The sequence below is a fragment of the Enhydra lutris genome, unplaced genomic scaffold (genome assembly GCF_002288905.1).
Source record: "Enhydra lutris kenyoni isolate GAN:26980312 unplaced genomic scaffold, ASM228890v2 scaffoldscaffold1, whole genome shotgun sequence".
NCBI classification, from domain to species: domain Eukaryota; kingdom Metazoa; phylum Chordata; class Mammalia; order Carnivora; family Mustelidae; genus Enhydra; species Enhydra lutris.
Window position 1 is genome coordinate 25,997,648 of NW_019154085.1, and position 12,443 is coordinate 26,010,090.

The 12,443-nt window shown below is 41.9% G+C and overlaps 1 protein-coding gene across 12 annotated transcripts in view; it reads right to left on the reverse strand.

Annotated features, from left to right (window-relative positions):
* The window catches only part of LOC111143733 (fibronectin 1), a 67,273-nt gene that overhangs the window by 31,579 nt on the left and 23,251 nt on the right, over positions 1 to 12,443 (reverse strand). For all 12 annotated transcript variants that reach the window (XM_022497567.1, XM_022497623.1, XM_022497558.1 and 9 more), the window contains exons 14-22: positions 11,430 to 11,610; positions 11,052 to 11,228; positions 10,116 to 10,244; positions 9,920 to 10,009; positions 8,938 to 9,132; positions 7,909 to 8,181; positions 6,329 to 6,595; positions 1,846 to 1,940; positions 267 to 435 (exon numbers count right to left, since the gene is read on the reverse strand). In XM_022497567.1, the coding sequence (XP_022353275.1) occupies positions 267 to 435; positions 1,846 to 1,940; positions 6,329 to 6,595; positions 7,909 to 8,181; positions 8,938 to 9,132; positions 9,920 to 10,009; positions 10,116 to 10,244; positions 11,052 to 11,228; positions 11,430 to 11,610 (1,576 nt within the window). The remainder of the gene's footprint in view (positions 1 to 266; positions 436 to 1,845; positions 1,941 to 6,328; positions 6,596 to 7,908; positions 8,182 to 8,937; positions 9,133 to 9,919; positions 10,010 to 10,115; positions 10,245 to 11,051; positions 11,229 to 11,429; positions 11,611 to 12,443) is intronic.

Here is a 12,443-nt window from a genome sequence, read left to right on the forward strand (position 1 = left end):
GGTTAATGATTTTGCAATACTATTGAAATTCTTCCTGTCCTGCCAGTTCATAAATATTTTTGACATGAAAAGAACAGTTCTGATAGCATAGAATATATGACATGAGATGACCTTGCTGCTCCAAACCCAGCAATAGCTAATAAGGTAAGTAGGGATGGGAGCTTCCCCTCTTGCCATTATCAGAAGCAAAAAGTTATACTAATAGCAGCTATGTTTAAGAATCGGACCAGTTTTAAAAACTAAGAGAGGCAAAGAACTCCTCTTACGTGTCACCACTTTCTTTACAATTGGAGCATCTCTCTCTTTTCCATCCCTCAAGACGGAGATGGTGTACACATATTCCACGCCGGGAGTCAGGCCAGACACCACGATACTTCCTGACTCTGAAGTCACTTCTCGTGGTGCTTCCCCTCCCTGGCTCGGTCGTACACCCAGCTAGAAGAAGGAAAACAAAATAAACACCAAGGTCAAGTATTTCTAGAGCTGGATTACTGCAGAGAGGTTGCAGTTATGCTGTATATCATGGGAACTCTTGTGCACACTGCATATCATGCTTTGTTAGGGGATGAGTTGAGGCCTGCCTTTAGCTCTACTAGACACTTTCAGTGGGAAGTTCCTTGGGCTGGGGGGCTAAGGTAGGAGAGGCGTCTTCCAGAACTGCATGACATTGGCTTGTCATGGAAGGTTCTGGAAAAATGGCATTACATGCTGTTTTGCTTGATCAATAATCTCCAGATATAAACCAGAAGTACACAGCGGTTTTGGGCCACGTGGCAGTTCAGTTCTACTTTCTTTGCTGCTGAAAGAAATCCTCCAGCGCTCTCTTCAATGAGTTATGAACATTCAACTTAAAGGTAGCAGCCCTTTTAACATTTTCTACTTCAGAAACATTCCTTTTGAAGAAGTATGTTCATAGCTTAAACTGCAGGACAATATATTACAAAAGAAGAATTAAAATGAAGGTGCCCATAATTTTCAATTTTTTAATATTTTGTTTCAAAACCTAGGTAATATCATCTCATCAAACAGTGTTCAACTCCAGAGATGTCCTTTGTAGGTTATAAGGCTTCTGAAAGTCAGAATGACACGATTAAGGGAAATTTAAAACAGCAGTCTTCAAAAAGTGCTTCTCTATATTTAAGTAGCATAATCATCAACATGGCCATTTGCGTATTTCAAAAAAGAAGTGACCTTTGGTGTATTTTTTTACATAAGCAATCATGGGGATTTAGTCTTGATTTCCAATTATAGTAAATATTTCTCTCCCCACACTCTAAATTCCAAGGAAAGGAATTCTTTAAACATATTCATTTGTATTCATCACTTCCCTAATATCATTACTTTAAAGAACATGAATCCAGATATCTACAGGGAAGACCTTAATCTTAGCTTCTATTAAGAGATTCACCCAAGGGGCTTTGAACAAGTAGAGATGAAAATGATTGGATGGAAATGTGATTTTTAAGTGACTCTGAGTCTAACTGGTCTCCCTAACTTGGTTTTGGTGAACTTGCTGACACCCATTTACAACTACACAACAAAAGGCATTTCCCTGTGTATTTTAAAATGCCATTCCCTGGGGGAAAGGACAAGAGAAAATGAGACCACAAAAGTTCTAGATGAATATTTTATCCTTTACCAAGCACTTCCCAGCCTCGGTCCATCCTTCCATCAGTTTAGTGAGGGGATGGTCATGTTATACCTCCACAGTGGGCGTCACAGAGACACAGATGAAGGCAGCTAACAGACCCCAGGTCTCCTGACTCCCAAACACCCTGTTTCTATCACATCCAGAAACAAGCACTTCAGGACTCTATCAAGAGATTAGGAACACCCGCAACTTACCTTAAAACCAATCCTTGGAGCAGGTGTCCATGTGATCACAATGGTGGTCTCAGTGACCTCCGTGTTGTAAGGTGGAATGGAGCTGAGAGGCTGCACTGTGAGACAGAACCAATGCACGTGTTCAAACCTTGGTGTCACAGACGATGGCAGAGAACGTACAGAACAAGCATTTTTACAGAGAACCTCAGTTTACCCAGCTAGTGGATCCTACATGTAATAGCCTTCACTGGGTGGGACTTTGGAGTAGGTCAGTGCTTCCCGATCTTTCATGTGCCACACAAATGATCTGACAGCTGGCTAAAATGCAGGGTCTGATTCTGTGGGACCAGCGTGGGGTTAGGACTATGCATTTCCGTGATGCCCATGCAGCCAGTCCATGAGTCATACTTCAGTAACAGTGGCCTCAATGACCTCAAAAGACACTTTTGAGACCTCGGATTCTTTGATTTGTGTCTTTTTATCAAGTTTGGGATTTGAGTTTTATGATAATAAATTTCCCTCCACGGTCCATATAAAATCCCAGTTGAAATGTAAAATTGGTCTCCACAAACTGATTATCATTCTGCTTTTTAGATCATTAGTCGGAGAACAACTGTTAAATCATAGATATGATCTGAAAATAGCTCTGTGCTGAATTATTCCATAACGATGGTCAATTACTTTTGGTTGCAATGAGAAATACCATATGAAAATTCGACAAAATCTGCCTTTATGGGCTTACTTAGAAATCCTAAAGATTCCTTAAATACGTGATTATTCATTTAGGATAATCACATTATAAAAATTTGGTACTCTGCCACTGGAATTAGGAATTAGAACAAGTTAATTTGGCATCTCCTAGCGTCCTGACCTCACTGTTGTTATTTCTCTCAGTGAAAATACTACTTAAAAAAAAAAAAAAAAAAAAAAAAGGCATCGGGGGCGCCTGGGTGGCTCAGTGGGTTGAGCCTCTGCCTTCGGCTCAGGTCATGATCTCGGGGTCCTGGGATTGAGCCCCGCATCGGGCTCTCTGCTCAGCGGGAAGCCTGCTTCCTCCTCTCTCTCTCTCTCTGCCTGCCTCTCTGCCTGCTTGTGATCACTCTCTGTCAAATAAATAAAATCTTTGAAAAAAAAAAAAAACAAACAAGAGAAGAAAAAGTATATGTACACACAGACATTTTCAATAGTCTACAAATCTTATTACAGATTTAGAACCTCTAAAATATAATCAGCTGAACAACTAAATCTTGCAATAAAGGGAATAAGCATTGCCAAGACATTTGAATAGGGTGAGTCAAACTCAAGGGTTTTGAGTGTGTGGCCAGCCCAGGTCACGTATTTGGTGACTTCATAATTCCTTCCTTTTTATGTCCCAACCAAATTCTGCATCCACTGGGAAAAAAAACCCAAAAACCTATTAAATGCATTTATGCTAAACTATGAATGGCCAGGAAGACAGTTATCCTCTGGAGGTACACGATGGAGATTCAAAGTCTTAAGACCCCGCTCACTCCTCAAATCCAGTCCCATGTTTTCCCTTCGACCATGCGGGGATACGGGCACCAGGGCAATTCTCCGGCTTGTTTCCAGGCTGGCCTTGAATGTGTGACTTTTTAAAAAATTGCTTTGAAAATACTATGTGGAAAAAAAAAATCTGTGTGTGGGCTACTCTGTAATGACTCCTCTAACGGCTGACCTGATATTCTACTGTTTAGTGAGCCGTTTCCTAACTACGCTATTATTTCAATGGTGTCTTCGGGGGAACCAGGACGGGTGACCCATGATGCCTTCCCAGAGTCTCTGAAAACATACACCACTTGGCGGTTGCTGACTTTGTCGACATGCCATGGCTTGCCCCAAGGGACCATGTTAATAGCCACAAAAACAAACAAACAAACAAACAAATAAATAAATAAAATTCCGAGAGCAAGGAGCTTCTCGCATAGAACATCTGTGAAAGCCACAGCTTTTCCACAAATTACATTCTCTTCAACTGTCTTGGGCTCTAAGACTGGGTGTTTTCTGTTGCTTCAGCTAGCCAGCCAGCATCCTCCCAAGTTTAAGACGATGCTCTCTGCCTGGGAAGACCATTACAGGAAAACCTCCAAACCACAAAGCCACAAACTGTGTCAAACAAAGGATGTGACTGTAAGTATGAGTTATGGGTTCTGGCAGGTCTTGTCAGGTGAAGAACAGCCTGGCTGTTAAAGAAATAAAATTTGCCCTATTTATAAAGAAGCAAGCTGTATTTTCCCCAGAAACAGCAAACTAGCCCCCCTCCCCTGCCACTCCACCCCCCCCCCACATTTTTTTTCCCCACATTTGCTTTTAAGAATTTAGCACAAGTATAAAATCCAGAAAAATTATTTCCACAATTAAGCCTGGTAAGACGGTAAAAAGCTACAGAAACTTACAGCAATGGCAAAAATATGCAAGCCATACTAATGTTTACAGCCTCTGAAAGTACTTTAAGTTCAAATGAAGTTGTGGAACTGCCTACTTAAGTAGGTTTATTTAAATTGAAGCTTTGCTTGGTTGAACTGTTTTCGTTCTCATTCTTTCCTCAATCATCTATTCAGTGAACAGTTTTTGAAGGTAGACTGCGTGCTGGCACTATGTTAGCCTTTATCTGGTAAAAATCAGTTTTGAAAATCAGTACTTCAACTCAAATAGAATTGTATTTTATAGAAATATACTGTGCAATACATCAATGGAACGTGGCCAATATATCAAAGTCTGCAAAAGTACTTGGAATAGTCTATATTGACTCATTATACTTAATTGTTGCTACTTACTTAACGATACTTAATTGTTGTTAGTATCATTAAAAGTGTTTTTTTCTTTTATGGGCACGCTACCCAACAAAAGAAACTACATAAAACAGGTCTCATGTTAAGGAGTGAAAAAGTAAAAAGTATAATTTGTGGAATTAGATGTGGTCAGTAAAATGCTTAATCTACTGAAATCTCTATTCTAATTCATGAAAGGCATCTATAAAAATAGATATTTACAAGAAATACATTGACTCTGATTTCATATTAATAGCTTCTAGAGTATCTTAGTAACACATAACATAAAACAGCAAAATTAAGAGGTTAACTTATGAATGAAAGGCAGACCTTACTTGCTCATAATTAGCAATCACTTAAGAAAATGACTTCACTTGCCCAAAATCCTACACCCACTTTAAGTAGAAGTACATTTTTGGTAAGTTATGAATTCTTACTGGGAAAAGTTTGTGGAGAATTTTCTTTGGGAAGTAAATTCCATAGTTATTTACCGCCAAACCTACATTCACTTTTTGAAGGCTTCTTTAAAAACATCTTTATTTTTAAACACTTCTGGAAAAGTGCAAACTAGTTCACAGTCGTAGTATATGTTGAAAAGGGTTACGTCCTTCTATAATTCAAAATGTGGAGTTAAAAATAACAACTGAAGCTCAGGTAGAAATTGGGGGTCCCCTAACTCTTTGTAATGTAAATGAGAATGTTTTTAATAGAACTCAATTTATGAGTTCTTTATACATGTCTTTATTGTGATGTAGATATGTAGGAGATTTAAGGCCACTTTCCATAAAGTGTGGAGCAGAAAAGGACAGACGTGACCAAAAATTGTCAGTCTTCTTCCCTCTGGGAAACTTCAAGAGTCATTTAAGGAAGATGAAAAGAAAAAAAAAATGTATTCTTCTCTGCAGAAATACTTTAATCTGCTACAGTCTCATAAAGAAATCCTTTCCTTAGCTTCTTGCTCTGTTGGTTTCCATTCAGTTGGTAACTGTTTTCATTCTACACTTAACTGCTATCATAGGACACCCAAAGTGGGAGGGTGTAGACATCCGTACTGGTTTGGATTCCTCCCCCAACTGGTGTTTGCTGTAAATTCCTTCAATACAACATTCGACTTTCAAATAACTGGGTGCTTTAGACTGCATTACTCACAGTGGTCCCAGAGGAAATAAGAAGTTTGGCCACATTTGTAATTTAACCTTCACCAAGAAAATCTTGCTTCTGGGGGCGCCTGGGTGGCTCAGGGGGTTAAACCCTCTGCTTTCAGCTCAGGTCATGATCCCAGGGTCCTGAGATCGAGCCCCGCATCAGGCTCTCTGCTTAGCAGGGAGCCTGCTTCCTCCTCTCTCTCTGCCTGCCTCTCTGCCTACTGTGATCTCTGTCTGTCAAATAAATAAATAAATAAAATCTTTGGGAAAAAAAAAAAAAAGAAAGAAAGAAAATCTTGCTTCTGAAAACGATCAACTGAACTGAATCACGTGCTTCGTGATTTCTATCCTGGTACAAGCTCCTCAGTGTCCAATAACCACCCACGGATCAAGGGGCTGGTCCCTGACCACACTTTGAGTAGCACTGCTTTAAATCTTCCTTTTTACTTAAACCTCATACTAAGGTATTTTAAGTTAAATTTTTTTAAAAATTGGATGAAGTACGGAGGATGTAAATTCAGGTAAGAACCTATGACATCACTAAGACCAGACATTCAAACATTGGCTTACGAGTGGTGAAGACCCCGGTGACTTTAGGGCTCTGCTGGTTGCCTTTGACTGCGACGAGGGATGCGGTATACTCAGAAGCGGGCTGCAGATTCCTCAGTGGATACTGTGAGGCCGAGGGACCCACGTTGTACTGCTTGGGCTGGCCTCCCCGGGTCGGGCCCACAGTCAGTCGGTACCCTGCTATCCGGGCCCGAGGAGGAGTCCAGGTCACTAAGACGGTGGAGTCCGTTTCATTGGTAAACTGGAGGTTAGTGGGAGCATCCAATTCTAGAAAAAAAGATGAAACACACCAAGAAATATTTGACCCTCAGTCATGATCATCCCGAAACTCAAAAGCTTGACTGAATTTTCTAAACCTTCCTTAAAGCTGAAATTCAGTAAAACTCAAAACCTTGGAAACGTGGAGCCAGTATGAGATGGAGGGCTACATGGAAATTTGCAAAATGGTTTCAATCATGAGAAATTGCTTTTTTTTTTTTCCACTTGACTTTGATCCTGAGGAAAGTCCAATTTTCCAGCATTACTTTCCCATCAGCCTCTGAAATTATACTAACATTGTAGAGATAGCATCATCAAAACAGAAATAATAACCAAAAAAATAAACTTCTCGTGAATGCCACAATGCACTCTGAACCAAACAGGTTAAGACATGAGAGAGAAGCCCAAAAATACGAGGGCAAGATGAAACTCTACACGGGATGGAAAGAATATTGTGTGCATGTATTGAATGAACAGTCCTTGCTAGAGATATAAAAGTAATTTTCGCATGATCCATGTTAGCTAATAATTATAGCATATCCGTCAGAATCACAGCAGGACGCTGGTGAGTGCGCACTATAAGACTATCAGAAAGAATCACACAAACCGTGAGTGTTCTTCAGTGTGATAGCTAGAACTTTCCCTGCAGTGAATTAAAACACTTTCCAGATGAAGGAAATGCTTACAAGGTAGTCCAGTGTAGTAAGTGAAAAAACTGGACATGGGGTCACAATGACATCAGTCTACGTGGGCCGGCCCCATTGCTTCCTAGCTCTGGGACTTTACAGACTGCAGAATTTTCTATCAGCTTCGATTTCTTCACAAACCCAATGCGGAACAGAAGACCTTCTTCATTAGGTCAAGGAGAGTATTAAATACAAGGACCATGCTCGTAAAGAACCGAGCAGAGGCCCTGGGACTTCATATGCAGTAACTGTTTCAGCAATGACTATTTATAAATAATTCTATAAAAGGTTAAGAGCGTACATTTGCATTTTGATCTAGGTATTTTTAGTTACAGAAAATAACCTCAAATTTACAATCCACATCTCTGTCAGCAAAGAAAATCAGGTTCTCTTAAGTTGCCTGTCTCGGTGCCATCACGTGGGTAGGCGTATTTGGGAAATGGGTCACTGTTGAGCATCCATGGAGCTGGTCTCAGAGTAACAACGTGCTTCACGTCCACGATGCATTCCCTCACCCACCGGGTATCTCCCTATCTCTAACCCGACCCCAGGACTTAACAGTTTGCCGCGCATTCACCACAGATTGGGAGTCAGGGTGGAGAATTTGGGGTGGAGAGAGTCGGAAGCAGGACATACTTGTCGTTTGTTCCGCCGTCAGAGGCTTGCTCTCCCTCCCCTGGTTCACAGCGAAGACCTTGAAGTGATAGGTGACCCCGGGGGACAGTCCGGTGACTTCTGCAAAGGCGTTCCTGCTGATGGGCAGCCTCTGGCCATGTTCCCCAGGCAGGTTGACGGGGATCACGTCCACGCGGTAGCCGGTCACCGCGCTCTCGGGGGGGCTCCACATGATGGTGATCTTCACGTCCGTCACTTCCACAAACTGCAGGTCCCGAGGAGGGGGAACTTCATCTAACAAACAAGAGCCAACTGGTCATTCACAATTCCTGCTGAGGTGTATTTATTTTAAGCCAACTTCCTGGATGTACGTAAGGAAATTCGTGGCGCCTCTCATTTCAAAGCAATCCTAAGTTTTGTCTCTTCACCAGAGAACATGTGTTTTTGTTTATATTTTCATGGTTCAGTCATCCTGCTTACACAGGACATCTGAAGCTTTTTATTTCATTTAACCTAAAACGTGTAGGTAAGCAGATGAGTTTCCAACGTATTAAGTGTCCTGTCAAGGAGTTTAGAATACACACACACACACACACACACAACCAAAAAACAAAACAAAAAAATACCCTAATTGTGACAACAGAAAAAATATGGCTTGAATTTTACTGAACCATTTTGTAAAACTTTAAAGTAACAGAGGAACGAACACTGAAGTTTCTGGAGAAAAATATGAAGGTTTTATGTGTCAGTTTTTAATCAGGAAAGCCAATAGCCAGCTTTGATAAGTTAGTTTATAGCATGGACATTTCAGCCACATTTCTTAAGCTGAGGGATAAGCTCTTCTATAAGATTACTTGCACACAGGAACTGTTGACAGAGATAAAACAACCCTCCCAGAGAAATAATAATTCTTCGGTCTCCCACTTCTGGTCCACCCCAGCAGGCTAATGGAATAAGCCTGGTTTTATTCCTCCAACAAAAGGGAGGTTAAGCGTCTTATCTTGGTAAGTCCTGAAAGGTAGGCTAGCACAGGAGGGGGCTCTCAGTTACCTGAACGCGGGACACCCGTGGTTTCCTGTTGGATGAAAACAGGAGTACTTTCTTGGTTTTCTTCCACCGCGTAGATGGTGATGTTATACTGGACACCAGGTTGCAAGTCACTAAGGGTGACGGAGTTGGCAGTTTCAGGAAGGTTGAGCTCCGTGCTGCTGCCTTCTACCGAGGGCGAATACACTATTCTATATCCTACAGATTCAAGGGGGAAAAGTTAGCCACACAGTTTTATGAAACAGAGGTTTAATGAGTCCTAAATCTCTCTTCTCGGAAAAGCCCTTAGCCTCTTGCTTGATTAGTCTAGAACTAGAGATGCTTTCTGACTCTTTACATGTTCCCACTTCCTATCAGGACTGTTCAGTACAAAGATAAAATAAGAGCAGTCTTGCAATCCTTTTTAATAATAAATATCATCCTTGAAGACCCGAGATCCTTAATAAATGTCTATTAGAGATGCTATGAGGTGAAAATATTCATGTGAAAATGACTTCTTCTCTTTGAGCTCTGGGCAATGAAAGCAATTAATGAACCACCTTGAGCACAGATCGTCTAGCGCTATCTGCATCTTTCCGAAACTTCAGAGGAAGTGGAGTAGCTTAATGAGCTAAGACGGCAACTGGGCTACCTCTTTAAGAGTAAGTCCTAGAGTGAGGTTTTCAGAAAAATTACCCCTCTTCGACCTCAGAAATGCCTGGTTTAGTAAGTCAGGGAGCTGGCTTTCGAGGTTTTGTGTGTACGTGTGTACGTGTGTAGGGGGTCAATAAAATGGACATGACGGGAAATGATCTGTAAGAAGCAGAGCTATAAGACTTGAAAATAATCACATTCTGAATCACTATTACACACACACACCCCTCTACCCTAGTATAGAGTTATGTAGGAGAGTTACGTGGTATCCCTGTCCACAGGTCAGAACTGGCTCCCTCACCACCCGTGGTGTCAAGATTAACATGGCAGCCAAGAGGGAGGCCAGCGTCACCTGTGATGGGCGCCTGGGGTCTGCTCCAGCGAACAACAATCGAGGTGTCATCAACTCGGTCCACAGCGGGGTCAGGAGGTGCATCCGGAGCTAACAGAAAACAAAAGGAGCACATGATAAAAACAGTCAGGAAATACTGCTCAAGGCCTGTTCTGCAGAAAAAAGCTTCTCTTTACAGAGTGTAGGACACACATACCTGTAGTCTGCGAAGTAGATAGGATCAGGCTCTGCTCTCCTTCCTCAGATATCTGATAGACATTGACAATGTATTTCCGGCCAGGAAGCAGGTCAGGGATGTTCACAGAAGTGGCCGTGCTTGGAAGATCTTTAAAATAGAAAGGAAAGGTTACCAGTCGGAGCAAACCAATCCCTGAACTCGCTCCACAACCTAGAAGAGGGATATTGTTTAAATACATATTCATGAGGGAAGGGGGCGAGTCTGGAAGGAAGTATTCTAATGGAGAATCAATAATATCAATGCATTAGGGGTAACTTTTCTTTTGTTCACCATTTTTTCTAAATTTTTTTCTCTAAAGAGATGTAATTTGTATAATCCACCCACAATTTGTAAAAGTAGCTCTCTGTAGTTAAAAGTCAGGGTGATGGTTATGGGCAGGGGACAACGGGGAAGGAGGTATGTTCTTTTCTTATACTGTGCACCTCCGAAGGCTAACATTTTCTGCTGTGGTCTTCAAACTGGCAATCACTTCCCTAACGAAAACCCTAGGAGCTCCTGGGGGGCTTAGCTGGTTGAGCATCTGATGCGATTTCAGCTCAGGTCATGACCTCAGGGTCTTGAGATCAAGTCCCATGTAGGGCTCTGCACTCGGCGGGGAGTCTGCTTGTCCCTCTCCCTCTGCTCCTCTCCCTGCTTTCTCGCTCACATAAATAAATAAGTAAAATCTATTTTTAAAAAAATTATTAAAAAGAAAACACTACGGTTGTATAGACCTGTGCCCAGGCAAATGAGTAATGTTGCTCATATTGGGAACTAGGAAAACGTGAGCATGGCTCAGGAAAATCCCAGCTTCGTTCTAGAAATGCCAGCTCTGTCCCTTCCTCACACTGGAAGTTTGTTCAGTCCGAGCCGTCAACCGGTTCCAAAGCCATCATGACGGCACGTTTAGCTTACCGAGATACTGTGGTTCATCTCCCTCCTCACTCAGCTCGTATTCCACACGGAATCCTGACACAGTGTCTGAAGCCGAGACCCACGAGACCACAAAGCTGCTGGCTGTGATTTCAGTCACAGATTCAGACGTGGCCACAACGGGAGAAAGGGGTGTTGTCTCTCCTGTCACAGTGTTGCCTAGAGGGTCACAGAAAGGGGAGAGGAAACCTTCAGCCATGGAGAGCATTTACTACTGTCATCTACAGAACACCATTAAAAGAAAAGGCTGGTGCCATCTGTGGAAGAATAGGACTTGGGAAGCAAACCGCTTCCTGAGGAACACGGGAACCACTTCCTGAGGAACGCAGGCACAGCCATGAGGACGGGTGGCATACGTACTGGTCACGGGGGGGCTGGTGCTGGTGGTGGTGAAGTCAAAGCGTGTCACCTCTCGGTGGCCATAGTGCTGGACACTGATGAGCTGTCCCTCATATACCACACCTGGTGTCAGGCCTTTGATGGTGTATGAATTCAAGTGGCCAGGAATGGTAGCTTCCCTCCAACGGCCTGGAGAATTTTTCTAAAGATTTAAAAGAAGTCACATAAGTATTCAGAAGGATGAACATTCAGAGATGATATTGATTTGTCTTCAAAGAACGAGGTACCTAGGCAGCTCCATTGTGGAGGAAAAATCATGGAAAACAGGAATCAGAACAGGGACCTATAGCAGAGTTTAATATTAATAATTATTATAGCTAATATGTACTGGTAGCTCACTATGTGCCACGAACTGGGCTGTTTTACTTGCATTTGCTCATTTAAACTTCCTATCTCTCTTCCCTCCAAGTTAATGGTATAGTTGCCTTCACGTTACAGGCGAAGAAACAGTGTTATGTGACATGCCCAAGGCCACACTGTCACAGGTGCTGGGCACCTTCCTTTTTGCCAGACTGATGAAGAACCCAAGTTTTGCCTCTCCCATTTTTTTTTTAATTTCTACAATGAACAAAGCTATATTCTTCTCTGAAGTGGCAAAGGCCATATATTCTATCTTTCACTAAGTAGTATACAAATTTCTTGCCTTGCAGAAATAGTAAAAAGTATAATCCTTCTTTGTGACTCAGTTCCTGGGACCATCACATATAAGGTTCCACTGGTCTGGCTGTATGACTCATTCTTGGATATGAATTACCCCATCAGAAGTAGTTCCCAACTCTGGGCAAGACTGCAGAAGAATGTGATTTCGGTTTATTTAATCTTTGATTCCAGTTTACATTTTCACATCCTGTCCAACTTCATTAACATGTCATGGATCACAAAACTCATTGCAATAAAATGTGTGGAAAAGAAACAGCCTTACTTCAAACAAGATGAGATCCTTTTAAGTGTAAATATTCTAAACTAAGTCAAAAT